Source organism: Hoplias malabaricus, chromosome Y, assembly GCF_029633855.1.
Source record: "Hoplias malabaricus isolate fHopMal1 chromosome Y, fHopMal1.hap1, whole genome shotgun sequence".
Lineage (NCBI taxonomy): Eukaryota > Metazoa > Chordata > Actinopteri > Characiformes > Erythrinidae > Hoplias > Hoplias malabaricus.
The window spans coordinates 64,883,480-64,903,319 of NC_089820.1; the positions used below are offsets into that span (position 1 = coordinate 64,883,480).

The window sequence follows — 19,840 nt, forward strand, 5'->3', positions numbered from 1 at the left end:
TCAAAATACCTGTCCTCCTGGTATTAAAACAAAAGTTATGAGTGTGCTCAAAAACCTATTTGAGAATGGTATATCATCTTTCATTATTGGTTGGTTGACTGCAATGTTAACAACCAGAGTGCTCTTTACAAGCAGAGATACACAGCACAGAACAGAGGGGACGGATTTTACACACTGATGTGCAAATTAAGGGCTGAAGGTGGTGTTTATTGATTGCTTTATAATCTTGTTATTGACACAGCACCTGGGTGCCATCAGGTGTTTCCCAAGTTTCTGAAAACAAACAAACTATATCAGTTTCTTAAAATGAACTCTTTTAACTGTCTGAGATCATGCAGTTGCTGAAGAGCTTAAGCAGATGTCCGTTGGCCAAAGTGATGTGTGCCAGGAGACCTCACTTCACTGTAATAAGGGAGGCAAAATAATTAACCTTTCATTTCCAAAGAAGGACCTGTTCATTCCAAATATTACATAGTCTTTCCTGCTTTTGCTTTATGAGATGACCGGTGATATCCAGGTCAAGCTGATAATGTTGGAACAGTGAGTAATATGTTCTTTGGAAGAAATTTAAGGAGGAATCCACTTCCAGTGAAACACTTCTGCTCTCTGTAAAAAGCCTGTTACATTTAAAGTTGGAGAAGCTATTAGATGTATCTCTCAAACCATGCCTTCACAGCAAATTCTCTCGTGTTAAATCTACACTATTAGTGTTAACACCGAGAGCGTTAAATTATTACACTAGCAGTGTTAATTTAACACTAATCGTGACCCAAATGTAAACAGTTAAATATTGTAAACAGAGTACAATGGATGTTCTCTGACTCAGAAGGACTTAAGTTTGTTTACAGACGTTGCCATTAATACTGAGATGATATTTCTGAAGTGGAACTCCCCATGAACAGTGTTGCATTAGCCTGAATATTCATCTTCTGTGGAAAACAAATACAAATTTGGAACTATAACAAGTTAGGCCCAGTTATTATGGCACCTTTCCACTGCATTGTACCTACTCTACTCAGTACTACTTGCTTGGTACGTAGTTGTTGTTGTTTTTGTCTTAAAACCCTGTCCCTTATCTGAACAGCTGGCTTTAATAGTTATGCATTCATGTGTTGTTATTGTTGTCGTTTGGGACTGAACATAGCTCCCTTATTAATTCAGACAGATCAGTAGAGTTTGTTCCTTCCTTGTTGCCGCATTCAGCTCTCACTGGTTTCTTTCGTCAGCCGCCGATCCAAGGAGGGTTTGAACCTCCATGGTGTATTTTTACGAGCTGCCATAAGTCAATGCCATTATGTGATCTCTGCTGTAGCTTGATGAGTTTGTGCTGGACATCTGGCATAGAAAGACGACTCTCTCTGGCCAATAAGTGCTCTGCAAGGTTTGCACATCACAGTTTAGTCCCTACTTTGCTCTCCTGGATCCATGAGAGAGCAGGGACTAGAAATGACCAGGGACCAGGACCAAATTTACCCAGTCAAAAATAAAAAAGCAGTGTAGGGTTGAGTAGAGTAGGACCATGCAGTGGAAAAGTGCCTTGAGTTGTGGTGGCTTTCGTGATCTGGAACTAATCATCAAACATGACCTTGCTTATACTTGTGGTCAAATGCAATCAGATTATCACAGCAATATTCCAGTATATGTATGCCCTCTCCCTCCCTCCCTCTTTCTCTCTGTATTGTTTCAGAGCCACAGATAAGCAACAGCAGTGAGCCGGAGGCACCTCCAAGGGGGAGGTAAAACCTAACCCTAAACCTATCCATAAAACCTCCAACCTGACGGTATCCACCTATTTACTGTTCTCCTGCCTCTGTGTCCCTCCCACTTCCTGGTCTCCAGCCTGCAGAGATATATACTTGGGGCAGCAGCTCTGAGCACCTCCTCCATTCTCTCCCTGATCTCAGGTGAATGTGTCTCCTAACAAAGACGGTCTCTGTGTCCCTGCCCCTCCAGTATCGGTCATGTGACCAGAGTTTCACAGAAAACACAGCAACGAGTGGCTTGGGTTTCCCTGGGATCTCTCAACTCTCCAAATAACACAACTCTGCCTTTAAACACAAGGCCTGTTTGAGACGGACCGAGCTGGAACTGGTTTAGAGACATAGACACATGGCATATGTTAGTTAGCAAAACATTTGCTACAGTGGAATCTTTTCCAGTGGTGTTTAAAAGTTATTGACAAAACCATGACAGGTTTTTAATCAAGACACAGAGCTATTCACATGTTCTTTGTAGGGAAAAGGCATTTTTAGATAATGTAGTATCTAAATATACAGCTACACCAAAGTTCTCAGAGGGTTCTTTAAGAACAATAAGGGTTCTATGTAGAACCATGATAGAAACATGTGTATCCTAAATGGTTCTTCTTGTAACAATGGAAAAAACTGTTTAGTTCTCTGTATTATTCAAAACAATATATAGAACCATTGCCTTAACTAAATAACACTTGAAAAATAACTTTCTTAAGTGTTTATAAAAATTATTTAGTGAAATCAATGGTCTTTTTAAAAACTTTATGCTTCCATCTGTCATTTTTATGGCATTAATCAACAATAAAAAATATTTGTAGTTACAGTGTGCAGTGATGCTCAGGGTGATGTTTGTTCTGAGACCTTTTCAGTCTAAAAATGCCATGTTCTGTGTAAAATAAATGAAGGGAGGTTTATCAATGCAGCTCACACACACACTCTAAAAAATGCTGGGTTGTTTGTAGAGGATATTATAGTTATTATTATTATTTAATGTTGTTATATAACAATCGAAAACATTTTCTCTTGTTTTAATAAATGTTGTAAGCTACTTTCAAGGAAATTAAATTGTCATTTATATTTCTATAGTTGAGTTTGTTTGTGTGTGTGTGTGTGTGTGGGGGGGGGGGTGCATTACATGAACAAGAGTAGTACATTTATAATTTACAGTTGGGCAAAGGCCTAACAAACCCCTTAACCCAACATACTTGGGTTAAAACAACTAATGCTGGGTTTGTCCCTATTGGACCCAGTGTTGGGTTGCCAAATTGTCCCATATGAATGAATCCATATGAACGTAATCATGGCTAGGTTTAGATAGAACATCAACAGCTCAAGCACTGAATTAGTCACCCTTCATTAAAAGATCACTAAGTAGTAGAGCCCAGGAGCAAAAACACCAAACATTACCAAGTGTTCTTTTAAATCCAAAAAATTTATGTTATAAATTACTTTCTGTTTTCTTTCTTTGTATTTAGAGAATTGAACAATTATTAATTATTCTGAGTATTAATAATTATGCCACTGTGACTCAGCATGTGTTGAGTGATGTGTATTGCTTCATGGAGATGAGCTGCTCTTCACCTGTTAAAACCGGCTGAAGTAGCCACACAGTGTCTGATGTCACAGTTTCACTTCCTTTTAGACAGAAAGTTGTTCTCCTTTGATCCTAAAGAATGTGTTTTTCAGAAATACTGACCACCTCCTCCTCTGACAACTTCCACGTGATGCCGAAAGACAAGAGCAGTTCATTTGTAAACTATAATTGAGCATATTTAAACCTTACAAACCTCTGAGGTCACTGCTGTCATGCCCATATAAGGAGTTCCAGAGGCTGAGCAGGAATGAGATCACCAAGGAGTCAAAATACAAGTTTTGCTACTTGTAATCAGCCAAAACATTACACTGGCCTTGTTTCTGCTCTCCACTGACCACACAGGTCACTCTGTAGTTCTGAGATGATCAATAGCTTTCCGTATTTTGTTAGTCACTTTTCACCCTGTTCTTCAGTGCTCACACATCTTTAACTTTACTTATGTTTACTGAAGCACTGAGGTTTATTTTCCAAATATAAGTATAGTATAAGTATAGTATAAGTATAGTACAAGTATGGTGTAAGTATAGTATAATATAAGTATAGTATAGGTATAAGTATAGTACAAGTATGGTGTAAGTATAGTATAATATAAGTATAGTATAGGTATAAGCATAGTACAAGTATGGTATAAGTATAGTATAAAATAAACATAGTATAAGTATACTACACGTATAGTATCATTATAAGTATAGTATAAGTATGGTATAAGTATAGGTCTAAGTATGGTATAAGTATAGTATAATATAAGCATAGTATAAGTATAATATAAGTATAGTATAGGTATATGTATAGTATAATTATAAGTATACCATAAGTATAGTATAGGTATAAGTATAGTATAAGTATATTATAGGTATAAGTATAGTATACGTATAGTATCATTATACGTATAGTATAAGTATAATATAAGTATAGTATAATTATAAGTATAGTACAGTATAAGTATAGGTATATCAGTGGAGTAGTAGTATATATGTAAGTTCAGTATTTCAATACTTTTTGGGACTATATTGGCCCATGTTTTCGTTTATGAAATGACACCTTAATTAAACTTTGGACACACAACTAACTGTATTTTGTGCTACAACTACACTAAAAGTAAACTATAGGTATCTTTTGGATTATAATAAGAATAAAGTCTGTTACAATACTCTCAACCCTGGGGATAATATTGTTAATTAAATCAACCAAATGTTTGTCTGTTTCTGTGTTGGTTAATAACACTGTACATAAAAGATAAATAATCATAGAATTAATAAGTAAACTTTCATCAAAATCTTAAGCGCAGGTATAGACCAAATATACATAGACATTTCTGTATAGTTGTCAGTATAATCACAGAAAATACACTGAAAACAAGTGTACTAGTTTTATTACTAATTTTATAAGGGCAGGGCGAGTTATTTTAAAGGTTTTATCATTTAGTTTGGCTTTATTTCATCCTGTCATGTGATGAGTGTAAACTAACAAACGAATGTTTACTTTCTGTTGATAAGCAACATCCCTTCTGCCTCCCACTGGGGATACTGCATAATTCAGAAAGGTGTAATTACTGATAGTTGCTGGTTTACGGTCTAAGACGTGACATCATGCGATGTCATCATGACTGGATGCAAATATACGTGTAGCTGAGTCTATTTTTATCTCTCTATGATCGACACGTCTAGAAGTATTTTTCTTCAACTGTCTGCCTATAAACACAACACAACCCCGAAGGAGATGATCCTGTATGATCCTGAACAACAGGTGGGGCTGGATGGATGGTAAACTGATACGTTCATGTCTTGCACCACCTTAAACATGGCACCATCAATATTTAACATTAACCATCTGTTTAAAGGTGCTACATTTGACTGCTGTGGTCAGGGAGCACAAAGTGATACCACAGTGGAGAACACACCTGCCCAACATCGTCAGTATGTGCTGTGTTCTGAGATTATAAATGTGTACTTTTTAAATCTGTAAATGTACATGTTTAAGCATAGGTCTGATCTAACGTACCTTGAAGAGTTTTAATCTAAATATTGTCCTTCTTTAAAACAATTAAAACAAAAATGCTCATCTAAGAAGTCTTTATATTCGATGTTGGAACTTTATTCAGTTGTGAATGAGTGTAAGGTTACACTGCCCAGCACCACACATGGGAAAGAGGGGTTTAAAGCCACTCAGCACTAAATTTTATCATCAGAATCTGACCTCACTAATGCCATAAAATCCTCACAGCAAGGTTCCATCTAAAGCTCCAGTCTAAAGCTGTTTGGCCACATGGTCTATGTATATATGTTTTTTTAGTAATTAATTAAGGATTTTATCAATGACACATGAGGAATGTGGAGATAAGGCGACCACAGACTGCTACTCTAATCTCTCCAGTGTATATCACTAGAATTAAAGCAAATGAAATATAATGAATGGACAATGTATTTTAATAAATGCAACATTTATTACACAGTCACACATACATTTCCAATGCAAGCAATGAATACAAATCACTCACTTTCTTCAAAGAACAGTTCAGACAGGACAGTGTGATTCAGGACAGGCACAGCTTGACATGTACGTTCTTCTCAGCCTCACTCGGTCCACAATGAAGGGCTCACATTGTGCCTCCTGGCTTGTTTCCCACTCTCTTTGCCACAAAGCCCTTTGTGTACAACAGAATACAATGTGCCCCAGCTCAGATAACTGTTTATTTCATTGTTTTATGGGTGATCTTTATCATCTTTGACTTTCCCCAGTGCTCAGTGATGAAGCAGACAATACAAACATGTGCGTTTTTTATTAATACATAGTGAAATACATTTTAAAGGAGGATGTTAAACTCTTGAATTGTCTCAGTTTGTCAAATGGCTGTGCTTTATAAATGTTTTTCTAGGAATTACCATTAGAAATCTTCACTGGACATTTTGGGTGTTAATATAATGGATGTATGTGTTTATTGATAGGAAAAACTGTGATGACATTCTGTACCTTCATTTACAATGAACTATTTCATCTCAAAACCTTCATATCAGAGTCTTTGTTTACATCTCAACCGGCAAATGACACTGAAGTTCAGAAAGTCATCGCTTTTCCTTCTTTAACCCACTTGTGAAGTATAAATATAAAGTCTTTAAGTCTAAGGAACTGGTGATCTTGGTGTTACAGCATTTAGAAAACAGACTTTCTTAAAATGTACAAGTCAGAAGTTTCTCTGTTTCTTTCCACCTTCATGAACACTGTGGTTTTCTGCATTTTCTTTCATCACAGAGTCTGAGAAGGCAATGACACTTATGTAAATCCTTGTCAAAAACAGAAAAAACCCTGAACAAAAACTCTTTAAAAAAGAGTTTTTAAAATGTTCCCCAAACCTCATACATAGTCCCTCCTGTCGTACCCTCTAGCAGCTGTGGACGGAGGGTCGAAACAAGCCGTTCTGGAGGGATTATTACACTTCTTCACCTGTGGTGGACAGGAGCAGCAAAGCAAAGATCCGCCCATCAGGAGAAGAGCAGCAGCAGCCCAGCCGATATAGAGTGCAGCCCCAAGTTCCCTGCGCTGTGCGTCGGTCAGCAAGGGGTTGTAGAAGTCCCTGATGATGCTGTTGGCTGACCAGCAGACAGGGATGAGCTGCATGAGTCCAGCCACGATGAACAGAACCCCAGCCATGATCATCACTTTGGCCTTGGAAACCTCGTCTTCAATGCAGTTGGTGCATTTGGCCCCAGCGATGGACACCAGCACAGCGAGAACCGTCAGCAGAATGGAGATGACAGTCAGTGCCCGGGCTGCCTGAAGGTCCTGAGAGAGAGCCAGCATGGAGTCGTAAACCTTACACTGCATCTGCCCCGTGCTCTGGACCACGCAACTCATCCACAGTCCGTCCCAGATGATCTGCGCTGTCACAATGTTGGAGCCGATGAAAGCAGTGACCCTCCACATGGGCAGGGCACAGGACACGATGGCCAGGAGCCATCCCAGGACACACAGCGCAATGCCAATGAGCTCCAATCCAGCAGACATGGTCAGAGTTGGGTTCCCCTCCTTTCTGGTGCTTACAGATGCTCAAGTGTCCGTGATGAGTTTGAGATGGTGAGATCCAGCCACTTTCAGCCAATGCCTCAGAGTCAGTGATGTGCAGAAAGAAGTATCCCTTTATACTCCAACTCAGGTAGAGGGGGAGGAGTATTCCTGGCCAGTGACATCATTCAGAGGAAGGTCTTAAGTCTCCAGTGTCCTGGTCCGCTCTGGATCATGGTACAGAAAGTTTTATTAAGAGTTAAGAGTAGGAGTGGGAGCCACCTACTTACTGTACGTCCATCTGTAAATATCAGGAGATAAGTCTACTCAGAGGAGGGCAACCAAGCCCAGACCCACACAGTGCATGGTGGTACTGAACATTCTGCCTCACTCCTGCCAAAAAAAATAAATGTCTACAGCGGGGATGCCAGATGTGAAAGGTTTGCTGAGGGCTTTGTGCCAAAGGGCCAGAACCATATCTAAAAGGCTGGTTTGTGTCAGAGCAGCAAAGCTGTACAAGCTCAGGTTGTATTAGGTGTATAAATATGTTTTAAAATGTGTTTGAGTAACATATAATCATAATTCAGAATTCATAGTTAGTGTTGCAATCACACAGGTCCAGAGACCTGGAGGTTGTGGGTTCAATTCTCACTCCAGGTGACTGTCTGTGAGGAGTGTGGAGTGTTCTCCCTGTGTCTGCGTGGGTTTCCTCCGGGTGACTGTCTGTGAGGAGTGTGGTGTGTTCTCTCTGTGTCTGCGTGGGTTTCCTCCGGGTGACTGTCTGTGAGGAGTGTGGTGTGTTCTCTCTGTGTCTGCGTGGGTTTCCTCCGGGTGACTGTCTGTGAGGAGTGTGGTGTTTTCTCCCTGTGTCTGTGTGGGGTTCCTCTGGGTGACTGTCTGTGAGGAGTGTGGTGTGTTCTCTCTGTGTCTGTGTGGGTTTCCTCAGGGTGACTGTCTGTGAGGAGTGTGGTGTGTTCTCCCTGTGTCTGCGTGGGTTTCCTCCGGGTGACTGTCTGTGAGGAGTGTGGTGTGTTCTCCCTGTGTCTGTGTGGGTTTCCTCCGGGTGACTGTCTGTGAGGAGTGTGGTGTGTTCTCTCTGTGTCTGTGTGGGTTTCCTCCGGGTGACTGTCTGTGAGGAGTGTGGTGTGTTCTCTCTGTGTCTGCGTGGGTTTCCTCCGGGTGACTGTTTGTGAGGAGTGTGGTGTGTTCTCCCTGTGTCTGTGTGGGTTTCCTCCGGGTGCTTTGGTTTCCTCCCACAGTCCAAAAACACACCTTGGTAGGTGGATTGGCGACTCAAAAAGTGTCCATAGGTGTGCGTGTGTGTCGCCCTCTGAAGAATTGTCACCCTCTCCAGGGTGTGTTCCTGCCTTGCGCCCAGTGATTTCTGGTAGTCTCCGAACCCACCGCGACCCTGAACTGGAGAAGAGGTTACAGATAATGAATGAATGAATGAATATCAAGCACATTTATTTCTCTGAGCTGTCTGCCTGAACTCTAAAACATACTAAAATGTGCTTAAATTACTAATAAAATATAAAATAAAAGTCACTAATAAAATAAGACCATGTCAAAATAGTCACTAATAAAAATGATGTCGTAGCACAAAATATACACTAATATTATATTATGATACATGTAAATGTGAAAGAATTTGATTGATAAAACACTGAGCATATACATATTAAAGGTTATTAGAAGAGTGACTAAAATAACATGACTAGTACACTCAGTATATTTAAATTACATATTAGTAATTAATTCATACAAATTAGTGGTTCCAAAACAGTACACTGTAAGTACACTTTCTTTTTCCACAAGAGATGTTAGTGACTGTGGACATAGTTTATTAATATTTCATATTTAGTGTTTATATATATCTCACTCAATCTTCACTGAGCCATGGAATGTGTGTATGGGTTGTTGACTGTGTATTAAAACAATAGGGGGCCATCTGTTAGCGATTATAACCAAGAAAATTATCTGTTATCCATCTGTGTTATTTAGCACAGTTTTAAGTCAAAATCCGGGAAATAGGATCCATTTCCTACCCTTTCACACATGGGTGCATGATGCACAAACACACACACACACACACACACTACATGCCTGTGAGTGTCCTCTAGCTGACTCCTGGAATTAAAACTTTTGGTTGCTTCAGGGCATCAACTTTAAATGCTCAGTGCTTTTCTAAGAGTTTAACTAAAGCAGCTGGATGAATTTACTCATTAGTAAGTGTCCACACACTTTATGCAGAGGGCTGGAGGCTGTGTAGGGAGTTGAGGAGTCATTCATACTTTGTTTTTCTTTCGTTGGTATTTTTTTTTTCCCTCAGGTCAAACATGTTTCGTTTATTTTGATATGAACTGGTATTTTCTTGATAATTTTTAAACCCACAAGCTTGTTGTGAAATTAAATCTGACATTCAGCACCTCAACAGTGACCCTTAAAACCAACAGGGGTCGGCAACTCCAGTCCTGGAGGGTCACTGTGATTTCTGTGCTTATATACACCTGATTCAACAAATCTGTAAATAACCAGGTTTATACTTTCCGGCCCTCCAGTTCTGGAGCTGTCCACCCCTTCCACAGAGGGCACTTGTGTAGGTAATAAAGCTTTGTTTATAAATTTATTTGTTCAGGTTTATCCCGTCACATTTATAATCTTAGCTAATAATTAAACAGCACTAATATTTTTTGCTAAAGATCCTTGCTGCAAAATTTTCATGACATCATCTGCATTCCTTAAATTCCATAGGCGTCCAAGACCATTGGTTCAAGTATGTACAGACGGCTCCTCCACATCCAGATAATCTGCGTCTGTCTGAACCTGTGCCATGTCCTAGTTTTCCAGCATTGGCTGTGGATATTCATGTACTTAGCATTCCCATTCATGACCCATGAGTCTTCCAATGACGCAGTTAAAAAAATGTTTAGTGCTTGAATTTACAGAAATTCATATTGATTAAATGATAATATGTGGGTAAAAATAGGGTAATGTGATTATAACGAGTTAGTCAATAGTAATTAACTGTAGTTGAAGTGAAATATTCTTCCTGCCTGTTTCTAAAATACATTCTTTAAGCACATTTCACTTTAAAACATAAAGGGACTTGTTTACATCTCAGCCATTGAAATCTTGAACTCTCATTAATATATCAGTCTTTTCACTCACCCACCCTTACCTTCATTAGATGTGACCTCTAAGACCCCATTCGTCTGTGGATTTTATGGGTGTTTGTCAATCACTTCAGTCTGTGCTTGTCAAGCTTTAACCACAGGGATGGGCTTCAGATACAGCCCAGAAACTCAGATAATGTTCTTCCTTCACATTCCTCAGTCAGGCACCTGGCCTCTGTCTTCGGGCTGAATCAGCTTCATTGTCCTGCTCTGGTTTGGACAGTTAGATTAGGGCTGTAACAAAGGCAAGAGTCTTGTACAGAGAGCCAATAGAACCCTGTTACAGCTAACAGAGAGATGAGTAGAGAACTGCACTGACGGAGGCTCCAACTCAGCACCTCATTATTGAAGGAGGCCTGGAGGCCTGCCATTTTTCTGCTTCCTTTCTTTAAAGGATAAAGTGACAATGAAATTGGCTTTATGTGCATCTATAAAAGAATCAGGAATCTATAAAGGAGTTAAACATTTAATAAAAACATATAAAATTACTTTGTATATACAAAGATTCACTGAAATGTCCAAAAATGCCTCTTCATCACGTTAGACAACGTTTATTATACAATGATAAAGAACATACTTAAGAGAAATGTGAATGTTAATAAAAAGAAATATACAGTTCTAACAGGCATATACAAAAAGAAAAAAACATTTGGCACAAGATTTGTGGCAAAAAAAAGACATGCAAACATAAATACACTGTATTTCCCAAAGTTTTGCCAAAGCAAATGTGAAATCAAGTGAATTTACAGTCGTGATTGTTACTCCGCTGTACAGTTAACAGCGCCACAGCCTGACTCTTCTGAATGACCTTTGGACGACAACAATAACGAACATTTTTAAGCCTCATGTCCCTGGCCTTAAAACTCTCTGTAAAGATGGTGTAATCAAAGCAGGTGGAAGGTCAAAAACACACAGGCTCAAAAACATAGTCCTCAAACATAGTCCCTCCTGTCGTAGCCGCTGGGGGCTACAGATCTCGGAGTGGAGTAGACCATCTTGCTTGGCGGAGCGTACCTTTTCTCCTCTCGCGGGGGGCAGCTGCAGCAGAGAATCGCTCCCCCTATCAGAAGCAGAGCGGCAGCCCCCCACCCCAGATAGAGAGAGGCACCGATCTCTCGTTTCTGCGCCTCCGTCATCACCGGATTGTAGAAATTCATAATTATAGAGTTTGCAGTCCAGGACACGGGGATGATCTGCATGACAGCAGTGCAAATGAACGTGATTCCTGCAGTGATCATTACTTTGGCTTTGGTCCCTTCTTCACCGATGCAGTTGGTGCATTTGGCTCCTATGACTGAGACCAAAATTCCAAGGACTCCCAGCACTATGGAGATCACACACAAAGCCCTGGCAGCCTGAAGATCCGAACTGAGGGCCAGCATTGAATCGTAGACTTTACACTGCATTTGTCCAGTGCTCTGGACCACGCAACTCATCCAGATTCCCTCCCAGATGATCTGCGCAGTCACAATGTTGGAGCCGATGAAGGCTGTGACTCTCCACATAGGCAGAATGCATGAAATGAGGGCAACTATCCATCCCAGAGTCGCTAAAGTGACACCGAGTATCTCCAAACCCAGAGCCACCATCTTGTTCCCTAGAGATCTGGTTCACTCAACTGATAAGACAACCTGAGGGAGGCTCTCGGTAGTGGCCCAATGATTTATAACTACCTCTGCAGGGGAAGGTGGAGTTTGGAGCAGACGAGGCCTCTTGGGGATTGGTCAGACTTTTCAAAATTATGTTTTCCCTCTTCTACTGCAGTCTTGTTTTGGAAACTCTTTAAATGATTCAACATTCAGCTTGACACAAGAGAAGTGAATTGATAACCAGGTCCCAGGGGCATCGGGTTAAAGAATAACTCATAGGTTACATTTAAACCATAAAACGAACAAAACCTTCGGAAAGAAGTATGACCTGGGAGGCAGGATCTGCAAACATGAACAAACCCAGCGGGGGAATTTATCACAGGGGCAGAGTTGGCAATGCAGACTATCGTCCAATAAAAGTGGCATAAAAAGGTCTACGAGCTGAGCAATAACGCACTGATTCATGTATTGACTCTAAAAGCAGAAGGAAACTATTTTGAATAATTTGTTTCCTTAAAGAAAGACCTCAGTATTCCACTCTCATAACTGCACTTATCTTAGTTGTGTCACAGAGCTATTTGGTCTTTTCAGCTTTTTCAGTCTCCTCTTTTAACCCTAAGTCTGTTCATTTTTGATTTACAGGCCAAAGACCCAAGGGTCATAACTCTGTCAAAAACAAGAAAAAAGTATAATGCTAATTCTGACAGCATTACTATAGTTAGCAAGTAGGTAACATTTTTTCAAGGATCTAGATTAAATATGGACATGTGATGCTTGTACAATACTTGAAATGAAAGCAGTTGTAACGTGACATGTTTCAGTGAAACACTGATTTTGCCATTTTTAATGTTTTTTCATTTCTAACCTGAAATTATTATTTAGGTCAGTGACACATCTAGGCTTTCCAAAATTTGTGGGATTTTGAACAATTTTTTAAAATCTAATCCATTGCAAATCAAAACAAAGTTTTATACTTAATACAAAATACTTGATACAAAATCCTGATTGGACACTTTTGCTTTAGCTGATTTGTTTCCAACTAAAATTGACCATTAAATAAGTAAAGTAAGAGTATTACTACAATATTTAGTTTTATAGCATTGCTGTTATCAGTGCAACCTTGTTATCATCTTTGTCCATCAATGAGAAGCAAAAACACATTTTTGAGCACATTACAAAAATCATTCATGACTTTACCACTTGTGAGTTTAAAGCCTTACTTACAGGTTGAAAAAAACATTTCAGAGAATAAGATCATCATTCATCCATTCGTTCTTTGTCTTTAAATGCGTATCCAGTTCAGGGTGAAACTTGTATATTATACTCTTTCATTACACACAGACTGATATATTTCAAGTGTTTATTTCTTTTAATTTGATGATTATAACTGACACCTAATGAAAACCTCAAATTCAGTTTCTCAGAAAATTAGAATATTGTGAAAAGGTTCAATATTGAAGACACCTGGTGTCACACTGTAATCAGTGAACTAACTCAAAACACCTGCAAAGGCCTTTAAATAGTATCTCAGTCTAGTTCTGTAGGCTCCACACTCATGGGGAAGACTGCTGACTGACAGTTGTCCAAAAGACGACCATTGACACCTTACACAAGCAGAGCAAGACACAAAAGGTCATTGTAAAGAAGCTGTTTACAGAGCTGTGTGTCCAAGCTCATTAATAGAGAGGTGAAGGGAAGGAAAAGATGTGGTAGAAAAAAGTGTACAAGCGATAACCGTACCCTGGAGAGGATTGTGAAACAAAACCCATTCAAAAATGTGGGGGAGATTCACAAAGACTGGACTGCAGCTGGAGTCAGTGCTTCAAGAACCACCACCACACAGACGTATGTAAGACATGGGTTTCAGCGTCACATTCCTTATGTCGAGCCACTCTTGAACTGCTGCTGAGTGGTCCATGATTATGTCTCTGATGAAAGTAAATTTAGCATTTCCTTTGGAAATCAATGCCACAGAGCCTGGAGGAAGAGAGGAGAGGCACATAATTCATGTTGGTTGAGGTCCAGTGTAAAGTTTCCACAGTCAGTGATGATTTGGGGTGCCATGTCATCTTCTGGTGTTGGTCCCCTGTATTGTCTGAGGTCCAAGGTCAATGCAGCCATCCACCAGGAAGTTTTAGAGCACTTCATGCTTCCTGCTGCTGACCAACTTTATGGAGATGCCATAAATTAAGAACAGGACTGCACACAGTGCCAAAGCTACCAGAACCTGGTTTAAGGACCATGGTCTCCCCGTTCTTTATTGGTCAGCAAACTCACCTGACCTTAACCCCATAGAAAATCTATGGCGTATTGTGAAGAGGAAGATGTAACCCAACAATACAGAAGAGCTGAAGGCCATTATCAGAGCAACCTGGGCTCTCCTATTACACCTCAGCAGTGCCACAGATTGATCCACTCCACGCCGCGCCGCATTGCTGCAGTAATTCAGGCAAAAGGAGCCCCAACTATGTATTGAGTGCTGTACATGCTCATACATTTCATGTTCATATTTTTCAGTCGGCCAGCGTTTCTAAAAATCCTTTTTTGTATTAGTCTTAAGTAATATTCTAATTTACTGAGATACTGAATTTGGGGTTTTTATTAGTTGTCAGTTTTAATCATCAACTTAAAAGAAATAAACACTTGAGATATATCAGTCTGTGTGTAATGAATGAGTATAATATACAAGTTTCACTTTTTGAATGGAATTACTGAAATAAATTAACTTTTTCATGATATTCTAATTTTATGACCATCACCTGTATTTTCTGATACTTCCTTTGCTCCGAAACGTAACTAACAACCTGGTAAACAAAGGAATGCCAGAGCACTGAGCTCCCAAAGACTCTAAATGTTAGTTTCAATGACGCTATTGAGGTCCCGGAGAGCTATCTACCCAGCAACAAGCCAGGTGCATTCGTCTCACGGTGATTAGTTTCTGTTACACTCTCCTGCACTGAAGGACGGACACAAAGGAGCAGCAGAAGGTCTAGAACAATGGCTGCATTGTCCATGAAACACAGGCAAAAACTGAATATTTGTCTCCTTAAAAGCAAGGTAGAATTTAGACAATATGGGCCACTTTAAAGTCAGCATGCCTTAGTTATCAATAGCTAGCTTAGCTTGGTGCTTGGTCTTAAGTTTCCTGTTGCTAACCTGTCGACATAGCTTAGCTTTGTCTTATGCATGCTGTTTCTTCTACATTTGGAAAGGCTTGGAGAAGTAAAAAGGAGGTTCCAGTGCTGGATTTTCTCTAAAATGAACTTTATTACTTTCAGATATGGTGTTCTTACCCCTTATAGCCAGCAATATTATGGCGTTATATACCCACAAATAAACTGATAGTTTCATATTCTGCTTTTCAGTTTAACAAATTACAGCACATTCAACAGTTATTGGAAGCATAGATGGCAAAATATTTAGATAAAGTGCACATGAGTACTTAACAATTGCTGTCTTTAAAGGGAATTACACTGATTTGTGTAGAATTCAGTGGTTTAGATGTAAACAATCAGTAATTATCGTGTTTTTTTAGTTCTTTGTACAGCAAAGCAAATTTCTCCAGTGTACCAAATATAGCTATTTTAATTATGTTCTAAGCTACTAGTAATGAATATGAATCAAAAAGTGAAATAGCATGAAATCTTACTGGTAGCATATTTATCCATTTCATATTGGTTTGTGAGAGCACCTGTAATCAACTTGGTTGATTTCTCTTGAAAAGAGCATTTTATACCAAACCACACTCAATGACCTTGTATTTACATCTAAACCATTTAATTATGCAATATTTTTTGTGAGTTTATGGAAGTAGCCTTTTGGTAATATTCACATATTCAGTCAAATCTAGAAGAGCCACAAAGTTTATTATATCACATATAAATTTCCCACTGAAAGACCACTTTGTCTGATAGTTAAACATGAATAAATCTTCCATTAATCTATTTGTACTGATATTTTGTACACCACATATGTTCCATCATATCTTTTGTGGCATTTGCTGTCAGTTTCTAGCATGTGCAGTGCATTGCAGCCTGCCTTCTGGTCCATTCTCCAGCTTACAGTTGTGTGCAATACTTTGGGCACCCCTGCTCAGGATTTGTATCCTGTACTGGGAATGCACTCATGCACAGTGGAATGTATCCTATTATCAGGCAAATAACAATGTGTGTGCATGTGTGATTAGTGCATAAACAGAAACTGAAATAAAAATGATATAAACAATGCACTAAAATTTGCCAATTTTCCCTGGAGAATTTTGAAAAAGGAAAACCTACAAAATGCAATTAGATTAATTGGGGTGCACAAAGTTTTGTACAGCACTGTAAGCCTTACAGCCCACTCAAACATAGTCTCTCCTGTCATCTCCATTCGCAGCCATGGACCTCACCACGGTGTAATCTGTTCTGGCAGAGGCAGGACTTTTCCTCTGTCTGGCAGGACACGTGCAGGACAGAATGGCTCCCCCTAGAATCAGCAAGCAAGAGGCACCCCACCCAAAGTACAGTGAGTTCCCAAACTCCCGCTTCTGTGTCTCCTGCAGAAGTGGGTTGTGGAAGTCATGGACGATGGTGTGGGCTGTCCAGCAGACGGCCACCAGCAGCAGCAGTCCACCAAGGATGAATGTCCCTCCAGCGCTCAGGATAATACGTGGCTTATTTGACGCGTCCGATGTGCAGTTGGTGCATTTCGCTCCAGCTACAGCCAAGGAGATGCCCACCACTCCAAAAAGAGTGGAGACCACCGTGAGAGCACGGGCAGCTTGGAGATCATCAGGAAGCCCAAGCATGGAGTCGTAAATCTGGCAGTGCATTTGTCCCGTGCTCTGGACCACGCAGCTCATCCACAGACCCTCCCAAACCACCTGCGTGATCACAATATTTTGGCCCACGTAGGCTGCCACACGCCACATAGGCAAACAGCAGGCCACCATTACTCCTAGCCAGCCGGCCACAGCCAGAATCAGGCCCAGGATCTCCAGGCCTGCTGAAGCCATTGACCTTTCACCTTCGTTTTCTGCAGAATGAGGGTTTTGTATACCTGGAAAGGAGGCATGATATTAGATTTCCCAGAACTAGACACTAAGGGTACATCTAAAGTGTACTTTTTAATTACTGAACATAATTGCAGCATGTTTCAATCATTGAACCTGGTTGTTTTTTGTATTTTTTAGTAAAAAGTAACGTAGTTGCACCTTAAGACCACTGCTGTATTTGTGACAACACAAAAACACTAAGACAAAACATTGTAAGAATAGTTTCATCAAATTTGCATTGTATTTCATATTGTTTATCATATGTAGAGGTATATTATGTCTTATTTGCAATGTGGTGACACACCAGAAACAATTAGGCCCAGCACATAATGTCAATAAATAAATCAATCAGATCAATCAATTCAACTGTTTCTAACTTGATAAATAAAAACATCCCTGTACGTTACCTTTCGCTCAGACACCGTGGAGCCTGCAGTCCTCTGTGTCCTTGATGCAGCCCTTGGAAAATAGCAGTGATATTAGATCTCCCAGTGGATGAAGTGTTCTTAAAAGCAGACTGCTGATAGAGGGAGGGAGAGATGGAGACAGAAAGAGAGAGGGGCAGAAACAGATTCTACCTTCTTTATACTCCTATGAAGTTCGAAGGTGGAGTCAGAGCAGCATGGCATCATCTTTGCACTGGTTTAAAAGCAAAATACTTCTACTGTGATCGTCCTTGCAATATGGTGGCACCGACACAACCAAACAACTAGGGGTTTCAACACCTGATGGGGTTTATAGGCTAATAACCCCTTAAAATGCAAGCTTATGCCTGTTATTTATCTATAACTGCCATTTAACTTATTCAATATTCACTGAATATTCATTGCAACAAATGATTCTATGTATAATTCATGTATAATTTGGAAAATAGCTGCTATGCACTGTTAAATAGCTTCTATAATCGATTTAGTATCTTCTATGAATTATTCAGTATCTTACTATCTACCGTGGCTGGTTCAGTATCTTTGTAAAATGGATCCACCTACAGACCCTCAGAGTTTAAATGTAGCATCCATGTACAGCGCAGGTGAATTAAAGTGATGAAACAAGCTATGTGCTGAGCTCTGTTGCTTTGTTTTAATAGTAAGGCTAACAACAGGCAGATAAACACCACACACTCACTCCAAAGGATTCGCTGTTTAATCCATCGTCACTAGAACATCATTAAGTTTGAGTTTCAACATGTGTTCTTTATCCTGAAGTTAGCTATCAATGCTGTCACCAGGCTAAAAGGAGACACAGCTGCTTTCTCATCTGTGCATTTCTCCTGTTAACCTTGAGGTAAAAATGTTGAGTTGCCTTCTCAATAAAAGGTGAGCAGAGCCAGGACAATTCCACTCTTTGTTTCTGGAAGGAGTAAGGCATGTTACTTGATCTCAGATTATCTTCACTATGTAGCCATGCAGAATTCCTCTAGTTTAGACCTAAAAGCTGAGTTTTGACAGATACACTGGACTTAAATTATCCTCAGGAATGCACCAACTTATACACACACCTCCACAACACACTAACACACCACCATCATGTCGGTGGCACTCTAACGCTGAGAATGATCCACCACCCAAATCATAACGGCTCTTTGGGGGATGGGCCCATTGAGGAGCCGGATATATGGTGACTAACAAAGTATGCAGAGCAACAGAGGACTACACTCTGTAATTGTAAACCTACAGAATGACCAGTGTGGTCAGTGGAGCTGAGAGTATGGTTAATCAGTACAGAAACAAGGAGAGTGTGTAGCAAATGCAGAGTGGATTTTGAATAATAGCAGCTGTCCTGATTGGATGAGTAGGTTTGACTTTTACTTTGAACTATAGACGCCACCAACAGGAAGAGTGTGGAAACTGCAGGAGGAGAATTTACATTGAGGCTAATTTTGAAGGTGTGAAAGCTTCACAATAATAATAATAAATATATATATGTTATCTAAATTCATTTTAAGTCATAATAATAAGAATGTATGACTCTGTATAACATAATTACGACCATGCATTTCATAGCCTCTTAGTGTATTATATCGCTTGGTACTTCACAGGAAAGACATTCCTTCCTCCATGAAAAATTAGCTTTTTTTTCGCTTCTTCTCAGACATTCTAGAGGTTTGTGGCTAAGAACAGAGAGGCTGTGATAAGACCTGTCTGTGACTTTTGAGTAATCTTTGACAATCATTAACTCTGAGCTACAGGCAGAAAAGAATGGAGAAAAAAAGACCTTTTGAAGTACAACTTTTGAGAGTCGAGGTGGGCATTAGTTTAAAGCCAAAGCAGCACACGTGCATTTAACAGGAAATTACCAAAGTCTCAACAAAGAATACGCCTTGAGTACAATATCAGTTTTGAGCTTGTATGGTCTGCAAGCCTCCTTTGTTTTTGGGAGTCTTGCTTTCAGTGTTCCTCAGAAATCCTCATGGATATTTTCCATGTGCTTTTTTTTACTCCCAGTTTTTGAGTCTATTTCCAAAAAGGGTCTCTTAATTACGCCACATCTTTTCAGACCCACAGTGTTGAGATTTCATAGAGGGAGAATGGATAGAAACCTGTGGGATTCTTCAGATCTGTCACCTGTTTTTCAAAGTAAAATTTAAAATTGTGTTTTTTGTCTCCTGAGCTCCCCCTCCTGCTGCTGAGTGTAATTCACTTTTAAGTACTGTTGTGAAAGTCTCACACACACCCATCTCTCTCTCTCTCTCTCTC

The 19,840-nt window shown here is 39.8% G+C and overlaps 2 protein-coding genes across 2 annotated transcripts; both read right to left on the reverse strand.

Annotated features, from left to right (window-relative positions):
* Positions 1–5,785: 5,785 nt before the first annotated feature.
* LOC136678389 (claudin-4-like) lies at positions 5,786–12,138 on the reverse strand. Its single transcript, XM_066656441.1, has 2 exons — positions 11,603–12,138; positions 5,786–7,329 (listed from the first exon to the last, which is right to left on the reverse strand). Exons 1-2 carry the CDS (start codon positions 12,107–12,109, stop codon positions 6,697–6,699), a joined length of 1,140 nt encoding a protein of 379 aa, XP_066512538.1. The 5' UTR covers positions 12,110–12,138; the 3' UTR covers positions 5,786–6,696.
* Positions 12,139–16,352: 4,214 nt separating this feature from the next.
* On the reverse strand, positions 16,353–17,686 carry LOC136677834 (claudin-9-like). The gene is made up of 2 exons (XM_066655500.1): positions 17,552–17,686; positions 16,353–17,149 (listed from the first exon to the last, which is right to left on the reverse strand). Exon 2 carries the CDS (start codon positions 17,103–17,105, stop codon positions 16,452–16,454), a length of 654 nt encoding a protein of 217 aa, XP_066511597.1. The 5' UTR covers positions 17,106–17,149; positions 17,552–17,686; the 3' UTR covers positions 16,353–16,451.
* Between the last annotated feature and the right edge of the window lie 2,154 nt (positions 17,687–19,840).

Excerpts from the sequence above, each read along its gene's own strand:
- LOC136678389 (XM_066656441.1), bottom strand. The coding sequence starts at position 12,109 with ATGGTGGCTCTGGGTTTGGAGATACTCGGTGTCACTTTAGCGACTCTG. Across the intron at positions 7,330-11,602 it reads CTCTCTATCTGGGGTGGGGG|CTCATTGGCATTGCGCTGTG; the intron begins GCTGCCGCTCTG and ends GCTGGATTGGAG.
- LOC136677834 (XM_066655500.1), bottom strand. The coding sequence starts at position 17,105 with ATGGCTTCAGCAGGCCTGGAGATCCTGGGCCTGATTCTGGCTGTGGCC.